Genomic DNA, 24,568 nt, shown 5'->3' with positions numbered 1-24,568 from the left:
GAACTATTTATTACTCAAGCTTTCTAGTCAGTCATTAATCATCTACACTGTCACACCTTTGGGGTATAAAAGATATGTGTACTTTTAATTCTGAGAAATTAAAATGTGACCTTAAATTATTGGAATTCATCTTCATAAGTATATAGCCCATGCCAGAAACAAGTCATTATAAATGATATTTTAACAACATCCCTATGAGGCAATATGGGGTAGATATAAATTAGTCATTTTAATAAACAGAGAAATTGAGGTACCCAGAGGTTATACTGGTTCAGACTTTTACTAGGAATTTGTAGAAATATCAGGTCTAGAGTCTGAGACTTTGGGATCAATGCTTTTACCATTAGATCATGTTTCCAAAAGAAAATATACTCAGGGTACTAAATTAAAATTTTTATAACACAATGAGGTTCAAATTTGGGCTCGTGCCAAAAGTTCAACTATTAATAAGTGAGCGTATGTACATACTTACAGTTAGCCTTCCTGTAAATCTCTTGGATAGGAATACATTATAGACTAACAACAGATGCTGATGTTACATCAAAGCCAATTGGCCTTGATATAATCAACTTAACCTTGGATGGTGAGGGCTGCTACAGATAAGAAAGGAAAGATATACTCATATTGTATTTAGGTAAGTTACCCTTTGAGACAGTTTGAACTAAGATTTTGACATCAAAGGAAAAACATTTGTTTTCCTTTCAATTGATTTTAACTAGTCTTATGAGATGAAATTTCATCTAATATATGTTATGAATATATTTTTTGTATGTACCTATCTGGAACAGTAAGGGATACTATTTTAGAATTACTTAATATTAAAGGTAGAAGATGTCTAAAATGCAGTCTAGTCCAGATTTCTCTTTTGACTGATGAAAGTCTGAAAAATAAAGTGATAGGCTTGAATGATAATTCTCGTTGACTGCAGAACCAAAGCTGAAACCTAGGTCTCCTTACTTTCTCTCCAAACTAAAAGCTATATTCAAAATTATGTTCTTTTTTCATAAATACCTGCCATGATTTTAAAAAAAATAATACTTAAAAAAACTTCAGGTTTATGTATTATTATATTAAAGTACGATAAAGCATTATCATTTGGAATTATCCATATATTGAAGCATTAAAATAAACAAATTATTTGGTTTTCTTACTTTAAAAATGTAGATTTTAGTAGCTGGAAAATTTCTTAAATTTGTACTGTAATCATGAGTGTAGCAGCCTGCTCCCTTATTAAAAATGTTTAAATGAAACTGAAAAATAATACACTTTGCCAGGTACACCAGTAGTGAACATAATTTGCAGCATTTAGGAAACTGAAAAATGGAAAGATTTTTTCATATGCTTATAGTACTTCTGGGGGCAGTGTCATGAGCTGACAGGTGATGCCTTCATAAAATCTAGCTGGGAAGTGAGTTAAACATTTTATCAGAGGTATTTCCTAAGTTATAATTTTAGAAAAGGTACAGGTAAAATGGAATTTACAAGTTTCTTTGGAAAAACATCCAAGCTGTACACTACAATACATGGTTAATAGGCTGGAAAATGGTAGGCCACCAGCTATTATAAAACAGAAGTATAACAAATGCTACATTATTTATCTCAACCAAACTTCAAGTAATAATCAGATTAATTTGAATACTAAATAAGAGCACTAGGAAAATTTGTAGCTCTCCTGTTTAAAAGGAAGCATTTGAATTCTTAAGATCTGCCAGAGTTATTAAAAACACAATGCTTATTCAAACTAAATTTCCTTTAAAACAGACTTTCAATCACATGAAGCTTTTTCTCTAGGACCTAGATTGAAATGTTAATGAAAAAAAAAACTACTGACAAATTGGCTGACTCATTCAAATAAATCAATTTGAAAGGACGATAGATTAAGTTGACAGTTTGAGTATTATGAGAAAAATGGAAGAAGGTTGAGTTAAAAACTTTTTAGAATGAGAGACTAAGAAATTCCATGTATAATATAATTTTTTGAAAACATAAAACAAAAATAAAATAGTAGCTTGTAATTCCTACATAGGGCATAAGGTGGTGCTATATTCTACTGATTCGGGTAAATTCACATAAAACGAAAAAAAATGTTAATACATTTATTTCTCATTTACAAATTTTACTTATTTTCATTCACAATGTATAGGAAAATAGCAAAAAGCACAAATTAAAAATAGTAAAGTTAAAAATTTTAGCTATCAAAAAGCTTAACTATATCAATAAAGTGACATTTTCTTAAAACACCTCAGAGAACATGATTTGTTTTGACATAAAATTCTGTATTATTATTAAAGTTTTAAGTAAGATAGAATTACTATGCAGTAGATCTGCCACAGATTCAGAGGAGGATCTTATACACCATAATCGCTATCATCACTGTTGGTTTTGATAAAGATACCTTATGTCATATATTTTAGAAAGCTATTTGCTTTTCATTAAGACAAGTAGGTAAATAGTTATTGAATTTTTTGTTATTAAAGAATTATAAACTATTCATACTTAAAAGCAAAAGGTTAAATAAATGATTTATAAAGGGAAAATTGATATGGAGTGTCACGTAATTGACAAGTTGAATCGATCAACATTTTGAAAATATGAGAAACTTTCGTAATAAAATTATTATTTGGAGTCTTCACAAAAATTAAGTTAGACAACCATTTCAAGTTTAAAATGTTTATATATGTATTGTATATATAGACATACATAATATATGTCAAATATATTCACATACACCATATACAATGTTGAATAACATGTTTATGTTACATAATACATTTATGTACATACTTACATACATATACTTAAAATATATTTATAGGCACATTCTAATGAGGAGTCTGAATGTAGGAAGTATTGCATCTCTGGAGCACACGAATCATGATTTGGGACTTTCTCTAATTCTCGTCATGACTGGCAACTAAAGCTATTCCTCTCTCTCAAAAAAAAAAAAATTCCTTCTTGTACAATATAAAACTAAGCAAATGGACAGAACATAGGATTAAAAAAAAGAATAGTGATACAGTACCTATGTATGGTCTATAGAAAGTAATAAATGTATAATCTCTATAAGGGTCTTATTTTCCTCCTGTAATTCAGGTCCTTTTCCAATTGTGTGATTTTACAATTTAGAATCTGGCTTATACGTACCCTATTACGACAACAATTTTCTAATTTCTAAAAGACCCTTCTTCTCCCAATTCCATACCTCTCCACTCCACATGAAATTGAAAGGCCCAAATTTGTTTAAAATAGATTTGAAGTATTTGAAGAAAATTAATTTAATAATTCTTTAAGTAACTTATTCTATCAACCTCAATTAAAATAAATTATATAATAACTATACTAATAATCATGTACTTATCAGAGTTGTTATTAAAGTTAACATAAAATTTACAAAGTAATTTCAAAGAAAAATGCAAAGAACCAAATCCTGCTGAATTACAAAAAGGTCACAGATTTTTTTAAAGATCACTTTAGCTCATCTAAAAAATATCAGATAGTGAACAACAGTAGGCAATATCAAGATCAGAAATAAGATATAAAAAATCAGGTAAGTAATATGAAGGCGATGAAGTTATTTCCAAAAGACATTAAATTTTATATGTCATTGAATTTAAAAGTTGACAGTATGCCATCTTCTTTTAATCATTAAATTCTCCTAGTACCTTTTACCTACTTCCCAATTATTAAGAGCACCACTCCCTGCTCTTAAATACAAAACTTAAGTAGTCTTTTGTTATACAATCACTATGGCCTACAGACTAATTTTGGCACTGTTAGATTTGTCTCTTCCCTATTATGTTTAGGTAGTTCCCTAGGCCTAACTATCATCATTTTATATCTGGATAACTCTATCCACCTCTCAGATATTCTTGCTAATTTGAGGTCTCTGTTCACTATACCCAACAGAATAACTTTCTTAAATTATAATTTCATCATGAAATTTCCATATAAAGACCTACAGTCAGTTCTATAGTAATATTAACACTATTATTTATTAAAGTGACTTCTATGTCCCTGAATGAATCTTTCAGAAACATACTGAATATAATTATTTGCAATCTGTAAGTTAAGGAAACTGAGACTCAGAAAGGCTGCTGACTAAATTCCTAAAGATATACAGTTATTAAGTGACAAAGCTAAGATTCAAGCACAGGTCTGTCTCTATCTTAGTTATGATTAGGCCTGGCACAGAGTAGTCACTCAATAAATAGTTGTTAAACAAATAAATAAATAAATACTATGCTATATTACCTTGATAGATTAATAATCAAATAAAAAATTTTATTTTTTAATTCAAGGCCAATATTTTATAACTAAGCAAATTAGTTAGCATATATTACCTTTTTAGTACTTATTTTTTGAGTAAAACTAAATTAGAGGAATTTTATTGGTAGGGGCACAATTAAAACAAGTATGACACAAACAAAAAGTCTTATTATGCTTTAATATAATCCATATTAATATTTACTCATATCTCTCCTTATACTAGCTAAACATATTTATTTCCACTTTGAATCACGTAAACCACAATTATTTAATGAAGTTAATTTTATTAACATCTAATTTAGTCACAAAATACAAAAGGCTTCCATTAGTGGAAAATAATATTGCTGGAACACGAAATATTGTGTGTGAACATGTTGGACATGCACGCCAAATTGCTTAGAGGTGTACAGATTCCTAAATAGTCTGAACAAAATTCCTTGGAGATAATGTTTTAAAATTTTAATATAGAACAAATGTCACTGTCTAGCAACTTAAAGATATAAGGGACTTCAGAGTTCAATAACAAATACAGAGTTGTTATTTGAAACAAAAATGTAGCTCTTGAGAACAATCAGTTCAGTTTTCTAACAGCAGTTATAGTATGTGGTCATAACCATTTTTCCCCCTTTTACAGAGGTCTCTAGGTACACATTTTTAATGTATCCTAGCACTTTCCAGTTAATGTTTTATACTTCTGTAGCTATTATTTTCTGTTGAAAGAAAACTAGTAAAGGTTGAGTCTAGAAAGGGAAAACAAAGGAAGAAGATCAATATTAACACTACAAATATTGACTTAGCAAAGCGACTTCGTTGTTTTTCTCTCATAGGAATTGATATTGAACGAATGATTTCTTTATAAGAAACACCTATAAAAAGTATTTGCTAAACAAAAAATTGCTTGGCAAAGTACATAATTAGATAATCTATTCAAATTCAAAAACTGAAGAGTCATAATTTTCAAACTAAAGAACTTTTAATAATATTCTTCATCATTTTTACTTTAAAGTAATAGAACTGGCTTACAGATAGAAATGCTACGATCTATAGAAAATCTCAAAGAATTACTTCACAAACTTTACTGGTTCTCCATAGACACCAAATAGTTATTAATACATTAAATGGCAATTTTTTTCAGAAAAAGTCATAGTTATTAATTTAAAATACTATACCTTTAGTGAGTCTGGCTCAGTTAACTTTGAGTTTTGGTTACTATTAGCCCCCATGGTAAATGTGAAAGAAACAGACGTTTTGAACTTTCTGCCTGTTGCCAGTAAAGAGTTCTTGGTATCACCTGTAACAAGTAAGAGTTATTTGGTCTCATATTACAAAAAGTTGTCAATAGAAAGTTTGTTTCTAAACATGGTGTAGTTTGTTTCTAAACACAGTGTAGTATTCAAGGTTTGTGTATTAACTTTGTTCTCTTTATTCTTCCAATTGAAATAAAGTCATAAGTTTTATATTTATCAGGCTTTAATAATCGCTAATTTATAGGCTATTAATAATATTATTTCAATATGTCACCTTTTAGCCTGAAATTTTAGTTTTAATAAACTATAATGAGCATAGCAAAGTTATATAATCAAATTTTACATCAATAGATTTTTACAGCTGAGTCTAGAAATGGTGGCTGAAATGTTGTATTCTCATTTTTTTTTTTATCACTGATAAGTGAAGATGGAAGGAAACATTTATCAGAACATAACCCTCCATACTTGATCAAGAAATTTTAGCATCAAAAGTAAATACCTTTATTTGAGAATGTTTCCTGATCAGTTTTTCTTGTGATTCTAGGTGATGGTTTTGGTATTGGTGATGGATCCCATTCAGGGGGCCCTTCCATATGGCTCCCAAACTGTTGACGCTTCAGTTTACTGTCAACCTCCAGTTTTTCTAGAGTAGTTTTGAGACATTTCTCATTGGTTGTCACATACAATTTACAAAACTACAGGAAATAAAAATGTAGTCCAGTGATAAAACATTCAATCATACATTTGGGAGAAGGCAAATGCACATTAATAGGCAAGGGAGAGACTGATAGATGGAATATATTTCCTATTGAACTAGGTTACTCATTTTATTTTTTTGAATCAGACTGACCACCCTCAAGTGACCTAGCGAAATGCAGCCATGATTCAAAGAGGAAGTCATACTCTGAGTGAAAATAAAATGTTACACAAAGAGAAATGATTTATTATTTTTTTACAAGACGTGTAGACTTGCATTTGTTCTAAATAATTTTTATGATTCTTCCACCTCAGAAAAAGCACATTTCTGAGAAGAGTCTCTATGTTTGTGTGTGTGTATGTATGTGAACATGCATGTATTTTAACTTATATTATTGTTTTTAATGTAGTCATCAGATTACGGTGGTGGAACTAGAGAGATTAAATTTCAAGTACAAGTAGTACACAATACATAAGTATGTCATTGCCAATATTAAAAAAATGTGTCCCTTTAAAAATACTTCTCCTATACAGTAAACAAATTTACATCAATATGAGCTTATGTACCTTGATGTAGTCAAATTTGCCATCAGCATTTACATCAGCCAAATTTATTATGGCATTTACTTCTTCTCGAGTCATCTTCTCACCTCTCTGAAAAAACAAGATTTATTTTAAAGCCACATGACTATCATTTTGTTATGCATGGGAGAGTGGAAATTCATTTTAATCTATTCTGCAACTAAGTTGGAATATATGGCTTCATTATAAATCTCGGAATAAGTATTATATCAAGCAAGAATGAAACCATTATATAAAACAAAATTTCACAATTTTATTAAATTTTGTAAAAGTGTGCTGAATTCAGTTTACTAAATTTCAACAATATGTAACATAGATTCAGAAATAACTACGATTAAATTTAGAATAATGATATTTTCTCACATTGTACAAGAAACAGGATGGATTCTAAATCCCATTTATACTTTCTTTTACTCATCACACATGAATCACTGATTTACAGAGTACTGAGCAGGAAAGAATTGCAAAGAAGCACAGGGAAATTGCAACATGGGCTCAATTTTATACTTTATCTTTTATTTACAAAGCATCTTTCATCCAAAAAGATCCTTAAGTACTTGATAAACAACATATATGTGATTCATTTCACCTGTCAATGAAACAATTATTTTTAATGTGCAGTCTTTTGTTGCCAAAGGTAGATTCCAAGCTGTTTTGCAAAATATGCATTTTACAAAACCATTTCACAGATCTTACCTTCGTTAGAAGTTTATAAAGGTCAGTGTGTAAAATACAGCCATCATCATTTACATCTAATTGCTTAAATGATTTCAGCAGTTCTGCTTTTGAAGTAGGTTTTTCCTTTCTTAAAATTATACAAAAATCATCAAAATTCAGTTTGACAGTTTGAGGAGTCCAATATTTATTAATAGTCTTTTGGGATGGGTTTCTTCCTGCATGCTGAAGAGCTGTCCAATAAAACAAGTATTATTCTTTTATAGTAACATTTGGAATTGGTATTTAAGTGTATTTTTTCTTTAAACCATTATATATTACAATATTATACAAAAGCATATACATACCAATATATTACCTTTGGTGTTGACAATCTAGTGAGGTGTATGCCTGACTTTTAAAAACAAACAAACATATGTATGTGTGTGTGTGTGTATGTATACATATATATATGTATATGTGTGTATATATGTGTGTGTGTGTGTATATATACGTATATATATATGTATCTTAACAGTTAAAAAGTCTTAATTTATTAATGCCAGAATTAAACAAATTTTTCCTATTCTGACCATTAGTTCTCAACCTACATAGTTTAATTAACCGACAATATCCAATTTACTTCATAAGAGTACCTGGAGGAGAAAAAAAAAATAATTAAAAACTATCCACTTAATTGTTTTGAGGACATAAGAGTAACCACAAAAATCATAAATTATTACTTTTTTTGACCCAACAAATATCATTGCTAGATATTAGAGTTTCAAGTGCATTATGTCTCAAATGTCAAGTATATGCACAAAAATTATCTACTTGCAGTTACAGCCCTGCTAAAAATCAAGAATGTCAATGAACTTTGAGAGAAGACTATTGTAGAGATGCAATGGTCAAATTACCTCTCATTTTTAACCAGAACATTAAAAAATAGTCCTATAACCAGTTATTCATGAGACATACCTATTTTAAAAGCCATGCCCTTATATCTATGAAAGGCAAAGAATTATGATGTGAGAAAGGCTTTGTATATTTGCATATGTCATTTCATGCTAGATTATAATGGTGTCAAATGACCGTAGTTATTTGTACAGTTGAATAGGAGTAATTTGGCAATTTGCAAATAATCAAATCTCTGCATATGAAGACTTCAGACTATTTAAAATGAACCAGTGATAACTTTCCTAAGCACTATAAAAGAAATTAACAAAATTTTAAAATATATAACTTTCCTGAATTGTGCTACCAACTTCTATTATAAAACCTTATGTTGGATCTTTCCAACAATCTTAGATGAGATTTCATAAGATCCATGCATTGTCAATCAGCACTAAAAAATTATCATCTGGATAGTCTACAATTTAATGTAATAATTTTATATATATATATATATATGTATACACACACGCGCGCACACACACACACACATATACATATATACACACAAATTAACTAAAGAAATATCCTCAAGGAAATAGAAATCACATCAGGGTAAAAAATACAGGTATCTGGGAGTCCATTTTGTTGAACATTCACTATGCACAAGCATAACAGTGTTTTGGTTTTTTTTTTCAGAGATACAAGCTTCTTGGCTCCTCAAAAGTTTTATAATCTAAATATGAATTTCACATCTGAAGTATAAAATTGCTACCTGTGGTCACTATTTATGGTTAATACTAAAAGTCCACAGACTGAGAGAAATGTTCCTATCCTCCAGATTATACCAGAGTATCATACCTAAATAATTTAAAACCTTGACACAGAAACAGGAAGAAGATCATTATCCAGAGGTGACTTTCAGAGCTAACAAAAGCTGTAGCTGTAGTAATTGCCATCTTCCATTCACCTACAAAGCTTTTGTGGAAATTTATAATAGTAGAGATGATATATATATTTTTTTATTTTTGCAGGTTTGTTCTGGATGTAGACAAAAGCCCTGATTGCCATGCTTCCCTAAGAATAAAAGATAAGTATTTTGCCTATTGTATGTCTTTTAGCATTCGATGCCCAGCCAAACTCCATCCTTTAAAGTTCAGAATACAAGTAGGATCTAAATGAAGTTGTGATTACAAATCAAAAGTCCATGTAAAAGAAAATGTTATTTCATCAACTTTGAGAAAATCGGTGTGTAACTCTTTCCACAAGTGGCAGCTCAACATATGTTTGGTGCTATCTTCAATAACAAAATATTTTTAAAATCTACTGTTAATTACAGAATATCTTTCTCAGAATAAAATTCATTATGTCAGAACATGTACTCAGTAAGTAAACATTCCCATATCTAAGAAGTAGGTATAACTTTGTAACTACTAACCTAACTTTAACCTCTAGTTTAAGAATTAGTTGGAGCCCATTAATAAGTCATATGACAGTGAAAACATTATATAACTGTAGATGTTTAAAGGTTTACACCAAGATACTTTTGCCAGGGTTTACCTTAAGCTTTGACATGAGTATATAATGTCTGTATTATTTAAAACGTGGAGGAAAAAAAGAGGAACTCTAAAGTTCTGGTAATGGTATTGCTCTATCTGACCTTGAAATGGAACATCAAGGCACATGTTTTGTACCTAAATGGCAAAAGGATATAGATGAAAGACATAGTAATAAGAGACATAACTGGTTCGCACTACTACTTTTTAAAAATCTAGATTATCTGAAATCAGTCATGACAATGTTACAAAGAGTATTCCACCATAAAACCAAAAGTGTATATAGCACTGAAGAGACAAACACTGCAGTATTATCCTCCCAGATAATTGTATAAGACTGATAGCACCTTAGTAATACATATTCATTGTCTCATAAACTAAATGTCATAGCAGCAGCGGAAGGCATGTTAAACTTTTAAACTTAGTAGATTTTTGTGATCTCAGCCCATTTTCAAAAGAATAAAGAGAAAAGACCAAAACTATAGTTTATAGTAAAACATAATCTTACTAAAATAGTCTTTTCAATTTTCACATTCTCCAAAACGAATTTTCTCAAATACTGAGATTTCATACAAACCTGAGACATTGCAAAAATATGTTAGATTTCTAATTTAAGAAAACTGCTTCTAAGGATGGCAAAATAACTCATAATTTCTCTACTTATAAAGTTGTTAACCTTGATGAAAATAACATGAGTATTTAGTGTTATTTGGTATTTACTACTCTCAAGACTAAAGACCTCCAAGTCATTGGATATACCTGGCAAGGACCAAATTCATTCTTTGGGGTAATTTGCAACCAGAGAAATATGATGATGGAGAGAAGTAATAAAAGATCATTCCTCTCCCCTTCCACAAAAACCAAAACAAAACCAGAACTATTAATTCTCTTTTCAAATTTCACTTATTTCCTAATACTTTTACAACCATTCACCTCATTTTTATATATCCTTTACATTTTCATAGCATAGGTTAAATTCAGAGTAATGATTCAGATACCAAACGTGTTTTAATTCTATTATTATAAATCTTAAAGTACCAAAATGAGAATTAAAAAATATTTTTAAGTAATTGATGGAAGCTTTAAAAACACTATTCTAGTCTGTATAAACATTGAAATTTTTATTTTGAAGATCCTAGGTTATATAACTATATAAAATGGCACAATAACAAAATGTAGTAGTTCCATTGCTCAAATCACTAAAATTCAACAACGTAATTCTAATTCCAGTCTTTCTGCTCTATTAACTTTCAACAAATAAGGCAAAATAATTCATTTAAAAATTATTTTTACCTAAGTAAAGTTGCTCTTTAGAAATAATGTGTTCTAAACTGCTTTTGAAAACAGTTAAATAGGCAGCTCTACAATTCATATAAAATATTTCCTCTTCAGTTAGTGGAAATTTCTTTGTTTGAGGACTCTCTGAAAGTGTTGATTTCTGAGTGGAGAAAGCTGCATCACTTCCAGGACTGGTGGCCATTCTATGAGAAAACAATTTAAAAATTTAGTTTAGTCAGTGTTAATCCCCTAAAATGCAAATGGCACATTGCTTTTCAAATGGCAAAATCAAGACATTAAAGTTTTTATATGTGGGGAAAAAAGATGAATATTACATATGCTAAATGTTGTATTATATGTTAAACTAGGACAAGCCTCTGGTGATATATGTGTGTGTGTATATACATATGTGTGTGTGTATATGTACATATATACTTATATATGTACACATACACATATATCAAAAGAACAAAGCCAAAACGAAGATGTAACATTAATACAAAAGAAGAATCATAGGGCAAAACAAAACAAAACAAACAAAAAACCACACATCTATTCTCACAAAATAGGACAGTCATCTGAGACTCTTTGTAGGGTTGTCATGAAAATTAAATAAGTTAATACATGTGAAGCATATAGAACAGCACCTGGCACAAATTAAGCACTAAATAAACTATAGAGTGAAATTCCACAGTAATAAGAATGTGGATATAATGTGATGGGCAGTCGGCATCAATGTCCACAGCATGATCAACCACGTAATATTCACATCTGAGTAATGTGGCCGCATTTTAAATGAACTAATTTTTAAAATCCCATTTATAGTGTCACCATGAGATTTTACTGTGTTCCATTACTAATAATAATGTTTGGGGTTTATATAGCACCTCTGCTCATAAGAGCTTAAAGAACTGTCACACACCATGATTTATCCCTACCTACTACAGTGGTGAGGTATTTTTTTGTCCATTTTACAGATAAGGAAATTGAAGGACACAGTGTCACCAAGCTAATGATGGCAAGTAGCAAAAGGCAGTAAATTTCTGTAACAGTTTCTTCTTTATTAATGTGAATGAAAGCTTCTTGTACAATAGTTATTACAAGGCACTAAATTGTGCTGGTGGTCTAACAGTTTTCAACATTATTTTACCCAGCTTTGACTTTTAAAAATACATTCCAACCTAATAAATTTAATATTTCAAGTTCAACAATAAGACGACACAGGTAGGGTCCCCTTCAGGACTCATTGGATTCTTACTCAAGAGGCCTAAATCACTTGCACCTTCTTGAATTATATAGGTCTTTTACACTTGGGAAAGAAAGATAATAATCGCTTATCATGGATGAAGTACCCTATTTATAATACACAGACCGCCTGCCTGACACTTTCATATTACACCAGATTTAGAAGGACCCCATAGGGATGTGGAGTCACAGTCTGGTTACTGCAAATTGGTGTCACTATAATTAAGCATCAGAATTTTAAACACATATGCGTGCATTTATCTCCTCAAAAATGTGAACGAAAACTGTTCCAAATAAGGGAGGATTAATGTTAATTTTGCAGCAAGCAATTAAAAATGTAAGTATTTTTTTAGGATCAATGTCGAACGCTCTTTCCAAATAAGGTGACTCCCTCTCGTGGAAATCCCAAGGCAGAATTGTTCCAGAATTCTGTTATTTCCTTTTCTGTGACGAGAGACTAAACTGAAGCTTAAATATATAATTGCACCCCCTCAGGCTTGGAAACCTCCTTCATTTAAAACTCCAGCCGGATACTCAGACAGGGGCCTACAGAGTACATTGCAGCAAACGGCTCCATAAATAACCAGCTACACAATAGCAAGAAAAATAAACTAACAAGTGCCTACGGCTTTTAAAGGGCCAAGTGAAAACAGTGCCAGCCATCCAGTCACCGTCCCTACACAGTGATATATGTTCACAACTGATCTCGGGCAACAGCTCCCTATTTTTGTATTCTTCTGGGCATAAAAGTGCGTTTATAGGTACATTTTAGGTACCTACGTGGACCAAGTGTTAGTACGACAGAGAAGTAAAAGAAGCAGGTGAGAGAAAAGGAAGCCGAACAGAAAAAAGCGGAACGGGCAAAGAGAGACAGCGAGCTGACTGCTACCTAATTCCAGCTCACAAACGAGGAACCGCAGCCTGTTTTCTGCACGGATTCCACAACCAGCTCACGGTAGTCCGACAGACCTCGGCCTTTCTTTAATTACCATGACAACCGCACTTCTCCACCACCGGAAATAAGATGCAGAGCATCTCCCGAAACGGTCCGGCCAGAAATATGCGGATCGTTAATCCACAGTGAACAGAAACGGTTCTATCGTTCCTCTATCGGGGACTGTTATGGCCAGAGTCGTGAGAAACAGTCCTGTGTGTTGCACCGGCAAAGAGACTGGATGCGGTCCTGGATGGAGACTCCCTTCCTCCCCGCATGCACTCGGATCTCTGGTCGCGGAGACTTTGTTTCCGGTAGGCCCCGTTAAGTGTGACACGACGCCGAGCGCCCGCAGGCCCGCGCTTTTTAGGCTTCTGCGTTTCCTTCTGAAGGTTGTCGATTTTCGGAAGGGATTGCTCAGTTCGCTTTATCCCGCGGCGGTGGTTCCCTGAATGTCGCAATGCCGTAGGTATCTCCCCAAGTATTGTTGTTTGGGCTCCTTCGTGAGCAAGAAGAGCAGATATTATGTGCCTCAGTAATCTTTTTCGTTTTTCTTCTTTTCTGAGTATAAACTTGTCTGCTTCGACGGTTCCTGGTGCTTCAACCCACCTCTGTTCATCTTTTAGCCCTAGTAATCTTGTAGTCCTTGTCTAGATTCTCCAAGGCTTTTGACAGGTTTTATAGGCTGTGGGCTGTATTTAGTGATGTAGTTAATGCTTGAAATAATTTCAAATTTGGTTAACATACCGAGAATGGAACAGTAGATTGAAATACGCTGTATAATTTGATAAAGCCCTTCATTGCCTACGTTAGTGTGGTGAATTCGCATAAACTTGTGGGAAAACTCAAGGACTGGGTCTCTTACCTGAATTCGAGCTCTCAGACGAGGAAGTGTAGCCAATTCTGGACTTCGATTTTCATATAACTGCCCTGTAGGAACTTTTTTAAGTTCAGTAAAGAAGTTTTTCTTTAGGGTGGGGTGATTAAGATCTAACATGTGAAATTACCAAGTTGTCCCTTGTCCCCAACTTGACTTACATGCCCCTTCCTGTGCACTTCTAGAGTAACCTTTTCCTCTGTTATTTTCAGGTCTGAGCCAAATTCAAAGTAACGGTGGGGGAAATATTTGTATCAAATAGGAATTGACATGAAAGTGGAAAGATGCAAAGAAATAATAACCTACATTTTTTTAATCTTTATGATTTACATTTAGCAATTTACCTACATTTTCTCACTGAATCCTAAAAAGAGGACTTTGGGAGGTAGGGGCTGCCATTATCTACACTTTCCAGATATGGAAACTCAGCACTTAATATGGTGTCCTACACACTAGTAGTTTATACATCTGTGTTTCACTTACATCCTTAAAAGATATGGATTATTGAAGAGGTTTTCCTTTCCGTAGAATTAAGCAAAAAGACTTATCTCTCTACTGCTGCACAAGAAAAAACCCAGTTAGCACTTTCCTGAAGTTGCATGGATAATGTATCCCTGCTAATCAGGAATACAATGGAAACTGGCATGTATTTGCTAAATAAGTGGTGACACTTTCTGAACTATGATCCTTTTCTGTTACAGGTAGAGGGAAACCAAAGAACTATTAAAAGCGGAACTTTAGGACAACTTTCAAAAATATGTTAACAGGTCCATATTAGGAGAGTCTGTGGTAAATATATTCTAACAATAAATACATGACCTTAAAAGTTTAGGTTGACATCAAAGGACATATATCCGACATAGAATTTATACTTAGAATATATAAAGAACTCTTACAACTTAGTAAAAAGACAAAAACCTTATTAAAATAATATCAAAGACTTGAACCATTACCTAATGAAAAGTTATGTGAATGGCAAGTATGTTATTAGACCAGGGAAAAGAAAATTAAAACTATATTGAAATGCTGTTTAACACCCAGTGGAATGACTGTATGTATATACAGCTTCATTTTAAGAATACTAGGTGAATATTGAATCTTAGTAAATAGATTTGTTTTGCAAAGAGGTATGGGTTAGCGCTTATAAAACTAGTTTCTGTGTATTCTAGGCTTGAGCAAATAATGGTGTTGAAGATAATGGGAGCTTGGTTTTCACTGTCGGATAGGCAATTTTAAAATATTTTGGCTTGGTATTGGAAATCAGATTTATACACACACACACACACACACACACACATAAATACAAGTAGATAGACAGGTGTGTGTTTTCTGTTTTAGCTCTGTCTGTCGTAAGCAATGACAGAAGTAGCAGTGAACACAAGTATTGCCCAGATCTTGATTTCTAAATACCATTATCCACAGAAAACTGAGTCTCATTGAAACAAAAGTTAATTCTAGGGCCCAGACAATATTATTTTGTGTTAGAAAGTAAGGAGTGGTCAAAGAATTATAGGTACATAGGGTACATTGGAGCTGGTGTGAAAGGGGAAAGGTCCCATTGCTAAATCTGGGACAATTAAACATCAAAATAAATGATAAAAATTGATTATAATCCACTGGATAAAAAAAAATCCATGATTCCATAGTGATATAAATAAATTAATAAAGAAGAGAAAGTTCTTTCTTGGAGTAGAATGGTAACATTAAAAGAATGATAGAATTAGAAAATCAATGGCTATTTAAAAGTATTCAGAGAAAGTTTGATATGAAACAAGATATTTACATAGAAGTTTTCTTATTGCATTGGCGAAAACTGGCAGATAATATCTTAATGAATGATCAAAACACATACATATCACTAATATTGTGACAAACCAGAATCATGTGTTTCAAGTTATGTTCTCTAAAGGATGCATCATCACTTCTGTGATATTTATGCCAAAAAATACTTAACTTCATTATGGGGAAATATCAGATAAACCCAAATTGACAGATATTCTTCAAAAATAGCTGGTTTATACTCTTAAAAATGTTAATATCAAGAAAAAGAAAGGTTGAGGAACTGTTCTGCCTTAAGGGAGACTAAAGATATGGTAAGTCTGGATGAAGGATAAAAAGAACTCTTATTCCTAGAACTTTCTTTAAGTTTAAAATTATATAAAGATTAGGTTACAAAAAAACCTCATAAAATTGTTTTAAAAAGTACTAATGATGGGTTTAACAGTAAGTTAGACACAGTTGAAGAAAGAATTAGATAACTGGGAGATAAATCGGAAGAAATTGCCAAAAATATACCAATGATAAGATATAGGAGTTTAGAGGTACAGAAGATGAGACAAGAAAACCTAAAATTCTAGATGAAGTCTCAGAAAAGTAGAATGAAGACGAGTCAATATTTGAAGAGATTATGGCTTAGATTTTTCCGGAAATGATAAAACACAGATTCATAGAAGAGACTGCATCAGAGAACATGTTTATATGATATCCTTTGGGAACCTGCATTTAAACTACCTTAAATAAGATTGGAGGATCATAAAAATTAAAGGAATTAAATATATTCTTGGATTTGAGACAAGTTTTAAATTTAAAATAATATGATTAATTAAATCATTAATTTATGTTACACTTTTGTGCCTATCACTGTGTCAGGCTTTGAGGATTCAAATGTGAACAGATACTATACCTGCCTAGGAGTTTTAATTTTAGTGGGAGAGGTAGTTCAAGTGTTTTTAGAACTCATAACCTACCCGTGAACAGACAGGGTGCTAATGATGTAAATATCTTAGTCTAGGGAAGAAAGACTGACATAAGTAGACTATTTCAGCATAATAAGTTTAGTGAGAGACATGCACAAGTACTGTAGATATAGGCTTAAAAGATTTTTAGTGCAAACTGGACATTGCCAGGGAAAGCTTAGAAATGATTGTGCTGAAATCTCAAAGGATAGCATCAATATTAGTTTCTTATTTTTATGTTGTAAAATTACATGTAAGAAAGTATGTAAAATATTACCCATCTGCCATACTTAATTCTGATAAACCTATTTGGCCTTTTTGATAGACTCTTTTAAAGGGCTTATATTTTTTTATGTGTATGTATGTGTGATGATATTTGTTTATGTTTCTCATAGAAGGTAATAACATTTTATTACTGTTCATTGTTGAGAGTACCCATTTAGGAGTGAAATGATTTTATGGCTTTTCTCATTTTATTACACACATCTCACCCCCATCTATCATGGGTCATAATTCCCAAATATATTCTTTTTGCTTCTGTAAGAATTCTTTAGCTCTTTATTAATGTTTTAATAAAGAAGCCTTTGACACCGTAAGTATGTTTCCTAATAACTGGGTAAGTTTTCAACTTTTTTTGTCATGAAGAATAACAGGTTTAATCATTTAGGTACCTTCACATGGTGACCATACTTTTACATGTAGTGATGTTCCTACTCACCCATACTGTGATAGTTTTTGTGTAAACACTTGAATGTTGAACACCAAAGAGCATAGGCTTGAATGAAAGGGAGAATGCAGAGAGGATGTAGGAGATTTTTCTCCCTTCTTTGCTCATTCCTATACATAGAATGGTAAAAAATCATTTTAGATATCTCAGTTTACACCCAAAGAGTCACATGGAATGTGAATTTGGCCATTGCCTTTCATTACAGGATTTCTAAGTATCTCATAAGCATACTCAATAATCCTAGACACTCTTGTGAAATAATTGGCAATATTCTCCATTATAGTGAGGAATAAATGGTAGCACTGACACACTAAATGATGTTTTTATATTCCATTTGGAAATTTCCTACTAGTTTATAGGCCAGGATTATAAACTTTATGACGTTTAGTGAGATTATGTGATTTGCCCAACCTTAGTGGAAGAATTTGACATTGTTTCAAGACTCCTGAGTCTTATCTGCTTTACTAAGTTTATCTTCCTCTCCCCCACAGACACTAACCTTCAGTTTAGCTAGTTAAAATTGTATTTAGTTCAACGTTTTGAAAGTCCTATAAGAGAACCTCAAATCATGTAATTTTTTGAGTTTTTGAGGTATCACACCTGGTTCTTAATTAGGAATCATGAAAGTTTGCTTTTTTTAGAATTTCTTTTGTATTAGAACATACATAACAAAATTTATCATTTTAACCATTTTTTATTAAATATATTAGGGTGATATTGGCTAATAAACTTATAAAGGTTTCAAGTGTGTAATTTAGTCATACATCATATGTATATTGCATTATGTGTTCACCACCCACAGTTAAATTTCTTTCCATCACTATATATTTGACTCTCTTTACCCTTAACTATCTCCGTCTGGTAACCACTGAACTGTTGCTTGTGTTCATGAGTCTCTGTCTTGTTCATTTGTTGCTTTCAGTTTGATATCCCACTATCATTAACTTTTTTAAGTATACAGTTAGTTCTGTGGCATTAAGTGCATTCATATTGTTATACAACAATCACCATTGTTCATCTCCAAAACTTTTTTCATTTTGCAAAACTGAAACTTTGTATCCATTAAACTAACTCCTCATTCACTCCTCTTCCCATTCCCTGGCAACTGCCTTTCTATTTTCTGTCATTATGAATTTAATTACTTAAAGTAGCTCATTTGAGTGGAATTATATAGTATTTGTCCTTCTGCGATGGCTTGTTTCACTTAGCACAATGTCTTCAGGGTTCATCTATGTTGTAGCATGTGTCAGAATTTCTTTTTTAAGTCTGAATAATATTCTATTATGTCCCTGTATGTGTGTGTGTGTTTATACAACATTTTGTTTACTCATTCACCTGTTGATGGACATTTGACATTTTCACTTTTTGGATATTGTGAATAATACTGCTATGAACATGGGTGTACAAATATCTGTTCAGGTCTCTGATTTCATTTCTTTTGGTTAGGTACTCAGAAGTGGAATTGCTGGATTGTATGATAATTCTATGTTTAATTTTTGAAGAACTGCTAAACTTTCACATAGCAGCCATACCATTTTACAGTCCTACCAGCAGTGCGCAAGGGTTCCAGTTTCTGCACATCCTGGCCAACACTTATTTTCTGTTTTCTTGATAGTCTCCAAAGTAGTGAAGTTGTATCTCATTGAGATTCTGATTTGCATTTCCTTAATATTAGTGCTACTTTTAATATTAGTGATGTTGAGCATCTATTATGTGTTTATTGGCCATTTGTGTATCTTTGGAGAAATTTCTATTTGAGTTCTTTGCCTGTTTTTGAACACCCAATTTTTTTTTAACCAAGGTAGTAACCATACGAGCTGCTTATAACTTTACAGAACAACCAGAGATATATCACTTATAATTGCTAACTTAATACTGATAGCAAGTAAGTAAATACTTAGGAAAATATCCCATATGTCTAATCAAGTTTTGCCTGTTCTTTATAGTATATGTTTCATCCATCTCTTCTTCTCTGTTCCTGTTAACATCATCCTAATCTGTTTGACATAATCTCATACTTGTATTACAGTTGTACCTGGGTGAAAGAGCAGGTAAAAGTATATACTACATACTTAATTTAATAATAAATATCTTGACAATAGGATCCATTCTAATAAAATAATAAGAATAGATGGTCATAAATTCCTCTAAAGTCGTTTTCCCAAAAAGTAGATTCGTTCTTCATTACCTCTTCTTTAGCCTCTCCTACTCAGTTCAACAAAGATTTATTATGCATAGGATCTGAGATCCGAGTTTCTCTCACTCAAGCTATTTGATAGTAGACAACTCATATCACCTGGTCCCTATTGGATGAATGAAATAATTTATATTTCTCCTAATCTTGCTTATTAAATTTCTCGTGAGTTTTGTAAATACTATCAGCTTTTGGTTATAGATACCTGAATTATATGAAAACCACATTTCCCATAATAAATCATGTTTATAGATTCTCACTAACCTGTTAACTGGGAGAAAACAGTCTGACTCTGCTCACTTTCTTGTTTACTTTTCCATATTTCCTTAGACTGCTTAGATCAACCTAGGACCTAAACTAGAAACTTTTAAATCCAAACATTTAGTTTCTTTCTCTAGGGAATTAGCCATCAATAATAAAGCAAAAATGTTTTGAACAGTTAACAGGATGAGGCTTGTTTCCTTCCAAAAGGTGGTATTGCATCTTAATAGCATTTGAAAACAAAAGATGAAAAAATGCCATACTGCATACTTTTAGTTTTTAATTTTTACTTTTGAAGTTTTATAAAATACCAGAACATCTCACGCACCTGAATAGGGTAATATATATTCCGAAGCTAAATATAAATACTTTTTTTTAATTATCTGTCATTTTTTATTCGTTTATATCTTTCTTCTCTTGTTACTTCATTGAGAATTCACATTAAATTGATTTGAAGTGGACTTCTGAAAGATATAATTAGTTCTTTAAACCAGTTTAATTTATCTCAAGAAATAATGTGATTGGCTAATGCAGATATAATAGCAAAATTAAGTGAACCCTTTTTAGATAGATTAAATTTTTGTATTTAATATTTACTACTCAGTATTTTTTGTAAATTGCCCATCTATTTTTTTCTCGCTCCTGTCACTTGTTTGAAAGTCGATTATGAATAGTCATTTCTAGGATGTATAAGCTATTTTGTTTCTTTTCTATACTGCAACCTTTATAATACAATCTATTTCCCTTAATGCTTGAATTCTCTAATATTTTAAATAATAATTTCTATTTTACAGGAATCAAGAAAGTACTTTTAACGCTGTATTTGTCACTGGGAAAACTAGTTTTAATTTATATTGACCTTTTTCTCCTTTGAGCATTTAGTCTGCATTCAATAAAATGTTGATGACTGCTCTTTAGAAGACAGCTCTATGAAATAAAGTATTATAAATATTCAGCTTCCCTTTCTAAGCCTTGTCACCAACAGCTGGGCATCCAGTTTAGCAGAACAGATTTTGCACAGAGAGAGCCTGGCATGTTCCTGAATCAGTTTAGTGAAGGAGACAAAAAATAGTTTCATATGGATTGGGGACTTATAAAGACATAGAACATCTGTTACTCAGTTAAGTCATAGTCTGGTAGCACTGAATCATGTTTAAAGCCAGAATAATGTGCAAAACTTTTTTCACCTTACTCATACCTTTATTTTAATACCTAGTGTATTATTTGTGCAAATAATATACTTTCAATATTTCCATCCAAAGTATGTATGTTGTTTGTTCTTATGTATAATTTATTATTAGCAGTATCTTAAAACTAATTTTTACTAAGATTATTTTATAATGTGATTATTGCATTATATGATAGTACATATATAAAATCACATATGCATAAAAATAACCATTTAAATATTTAATTATGATTCCATCTTGAAATATGCTGTTTAAAAAAACAAGTTTTATCATTGTGAAAATTGCTTTCTTCATATCATATTCTACTTGGTGAAAGTAACTTAGAGTCTTTATATATTACTCTTAAATATTTGGCTAGTTAAAACATATTAAATCTAAGATTTCTTTAAATATTTTGTTTGCAGTGTTAAAAGATCACTGAAGTTGGATGGTCTGTTAGGAGCAAATGTAAGTATTACTAATATGTAATTGTGAAATTGTGTTCTTAATTTTTTAACAGCTAATTTACCTTTTTTTTTTTTTCACTAACTGTAAAAACTATCAAACCCATTATGACATAATTGTAATTGGTATACCATTTCTGCATCTAATGTATTTTTGTATATATAATGTATGAAGTTCCTGGCCAGCTTGAGGTTTTCATTTAAGAGGCAAGTTATGTAGAAACCTTAATGAAATAATTTAAATAATTTAGTAGAAATTAATTCACTATTTGTAGAAACAAATATTCTACCACTTAAATGCATAAGAAACAATATAGAACAATGGAAGTGCTTTAATTTCATTCTATAATCTGCTAAATTGAAATAAAAACATTAACAGCATTTTTATATCAAAAATGTAATTACCTCCTTTAGCTATGCTGGCATGATTAAACAATAAAATACTAACACTGTAATAAATTTCACAATGGTTGTCACAATAAAAATAAAATTGTACCATTGCTATTACTTTTTGTGAATGTAGTCATAGCACATTCCCAATGCCAGCATTTCATGACATATGCTAGTTTATTACCTTTTCATACCAATATGAATTTAGATACAAACACTAATACTGAAATACTTATGGCCTCAGTAATCTTAAGTGCAGGTAAATTGATGAAAAAGTAAATTAAAATGAATAGCTAGTCAATAAATAGGCTCCTACAAAATCCCATGTGAGAATGCCATTTCAAGAAATGGTTTTATACAGAATTCTTTTTTGGAAGACTCACTGGTATTTAATAGTTTACCATTTTAAAAACTTCCTAGGTGCTTTTTAAAAAAATTTAAACAAAGGTGGCAAAATACTGCAGTGCTACTAAAAAAATCATTAGCGGTGTAATTAGCAATTTAGAGTACCATTATCCAACTTGCTCTGTACAGAATGCAGCTGTGACTGCAATTCTGCATCTGTTTCTTTGGTCAGAATGGTATTTTGGTAGATGAGTAGTCCAGCTTGAAATGAAATACTGTTCTTTCCTGTCCGCAAACTGTTCTTTGGGAAATGGTAACATTATTTGAAGGGAAAAGAATGGCCATTTTGGAATTCATCCTCTTCGTGAAGTACAATTGTCATAGCAGGCTCTCTATCCATTTTTTTCCCCCCAGATTAGGCTGTATCAAGCTAGCCAGTGCCACAGCTAATATCCTGTATTAGAAAAATACATTGTTATGTTTGGCCCAATTCTGTACCTTTAAACCAATTGACTTAGCTTGGTACCACATGGCCACCACCTGCTAAACACCAGTTTTCAGCCTCCTAGCCTGGGCCTTCAACATCTCCTATTTACAGATCTATTTCCAGTATTTTTAGCTTTTGTACTCTGCCTCATCATTTGTTTGCAGCTCTATATTTACATCTTTGATCTGACAGTTTTTGCTCTGGTGCTAAGTCTAATCTTCTCTCCTCAGCTACATTTATGTTTCCATCCACCCCAGTGACTTAGCCCTGAAGCAGCCAGGTTCCCAAGATCTACCCTCATGCCAGTTATCCCATTGAGGCTACCTTAGCCCATGCAAAGGAAAATTAGATATTCAAAACATGTAGCTATAATTCTGAATATGTAATTACTATGAAGCTACAGAGGAACTCGTAGTAACTTTGTGGTCATTTTGCCTTACCAACATGAAGTTGAAGGAAGATTTTGTTGTTCAAGGGAAGGAGATGACACATATGCCAATTAGTTTAAGTGAAATTTGTTCATCCTAATCTACTGCTATTTCCTCTTTCAGAGATGTTGGGAACTCCCATAACTCGATGTTCACAAAACAGCTACAGATCTTGGAGATTAATGCTCCATGATGGTGGGGCAAGTCTGAAAAAGTCATTTTCTTTATGATTCTCCTAATGAGGGAAGCAAAGAGATGGATAATCCTCTGTGACCTTCCTTTGATACATGGACTATACACTGCAAGTTCCACTTCTTCCTAAACCTTCCAAATTGTTGGGTAGTCAGGGAGTGATGAAGGTTTCAGTTTATATCACCTAAAGTATTTGGGTTGCTCAAGTTATTGCCCTCCAAGCACTGTTTCTTGATGAATTTTTAGAAGCATAGATGAGTTATTTATTACAACTGCCACTGATAGTGGCTCAGATGAATTTATCAGGACAACTGACTTCCTTCCTGGTCATAGATCTAGCCCGCTTGACCCCAGTCTCTTTCAGGCCACCTCAGAGAAGGAATAGAAGCAGTAAATGCTACAAATGAGAAGGAAAGGAACATACTTCCTACTCAGGCAAACTCAATAGGCATGCTACTAGAAGGAATGGCAGTTCAGTTTTTTGGGAGAGGTTTGCTGATTATTCCCATGGCCTAAGCTCGTTTTATCTCTTAGAGACAGGGCTCCTGCCATTAGGAAATCTTATAGCTCATATTCTGCAAGCTGGCTTACTGATCTGGCCCAAATCTGTTTCTTTCTTCTCACCTTCCCTCTCCTACCCTTCTTCCTTCCTTCTATTTAACTATGGAAATTTTCAAAGTATAAAAAAGAAGAGAAAATAATACAATGAACCCTCATATTGCTATGATCTGGCTTCAACAATTATTAACATTTTGCTAATTTTGTTTCATTTATGTATGCACATTGTATATGGATATACAGTCATGCACCACATAACGACATTTCTGTCAGCTATGGACCTCATATACAATGGTGATTCCTTCAGATTATAATGGACCTGAAATATTTCTATCACCTACTGATGTAGCTGTCATACCATCAAAGTGCAATACATTACTCACTTGTTTGTC

The 24,568-nt window shown here is 32.1% G+C and overlaps 2 protein-coding genes across 9 annotated transcripts in view; one reads left to right on the top strand and one right to left on the bottom strand.

Moving 5' to 3' along the window:
• Positions 1–13,543, bottom strand: part of EFCAB7 (EF-hand calcium binding domain 7) — a 33,017-nt gene extending 19,474 nt beyond the window's left edge. Inside the window, exons 1-6 of one of the 3 annotated variants that reach the window (XM_016140390.2) lie at positions 13,305–13,543; positions 11,186–11,373; positions 7,488–7,699; positions 6,777–6,863; positions 6,013–6,208; positions 5,436–5,557 (exon numbers count right to left, since the gene is read on the bottom strand). In XM_016140390.2, the coding sequence (XP_015995876.2) occupies positions 5,436–5,557; positions 6,013–6,208; positions 6,777–6,863; positions 7,488–7,699; positions 11,186–11,372 (804 nt within the window). In that variant the 5' untranslated portion in view covers position 11,373; positions 13,305–13,543. The remainder of the gene's footprint in view (positions 1–5,435; positions 5,558–6,012; positions 6,209–6,776; positions 6,864–7,487; positions 7,700–11,185; positions 11,374–13,304) is intronic. The other 2 variants (XM_016140391.2, XM_036234709.1) reach the window with 2 other exon arrangements.
• Positions 13,523–24,568, top strand: part of LOC107508517 (integrin subunit beta 3 binding protein) — a 52,063-nt gene continuing 41,017 nt past the window's right edge. For 5 of the 6 annotated variants that reach the window (XM_036234741.1, XM_036234746.1, XM_036234727.1 and 2 more), the window contains exons 1-2: positions 13,523–13,663; positions 21,738–21,780. In XM_036234741.1, the coding sequence (XP_036090634.1) occupies positions 13,626–13,663; positions 21,738–21,780 (81 nt within the window). In that variant the 5' untranslated portion in view covers positions 13,523–13,625. The other variant, XM_016140397.2, reaches the window with a different exon arrangement.

Source organism: Rousettus aegyptiacus, unplaced genomic scaffold (genome assembly GCF_014176215.1).
Source record: "Rousettus aegyptiacus isolate mRouAeg1 unplaced genomic scaffold, mRouAeg1.p scaffold_m13_p_1, whole genome shotgun sequence".
Classification (NCBI taxonomy): domain Eukaryota; kingdom Metazoa; phylum Chordata; class Mammalia; order Chiroptera; family Pteropodidae; genus Rousettus; species Rousettus aegyptiacus.
Note: the sequence above shows the minus strand (reverse complement) of the source record. Positions and strands in the feature narration are given on the sequence as shown.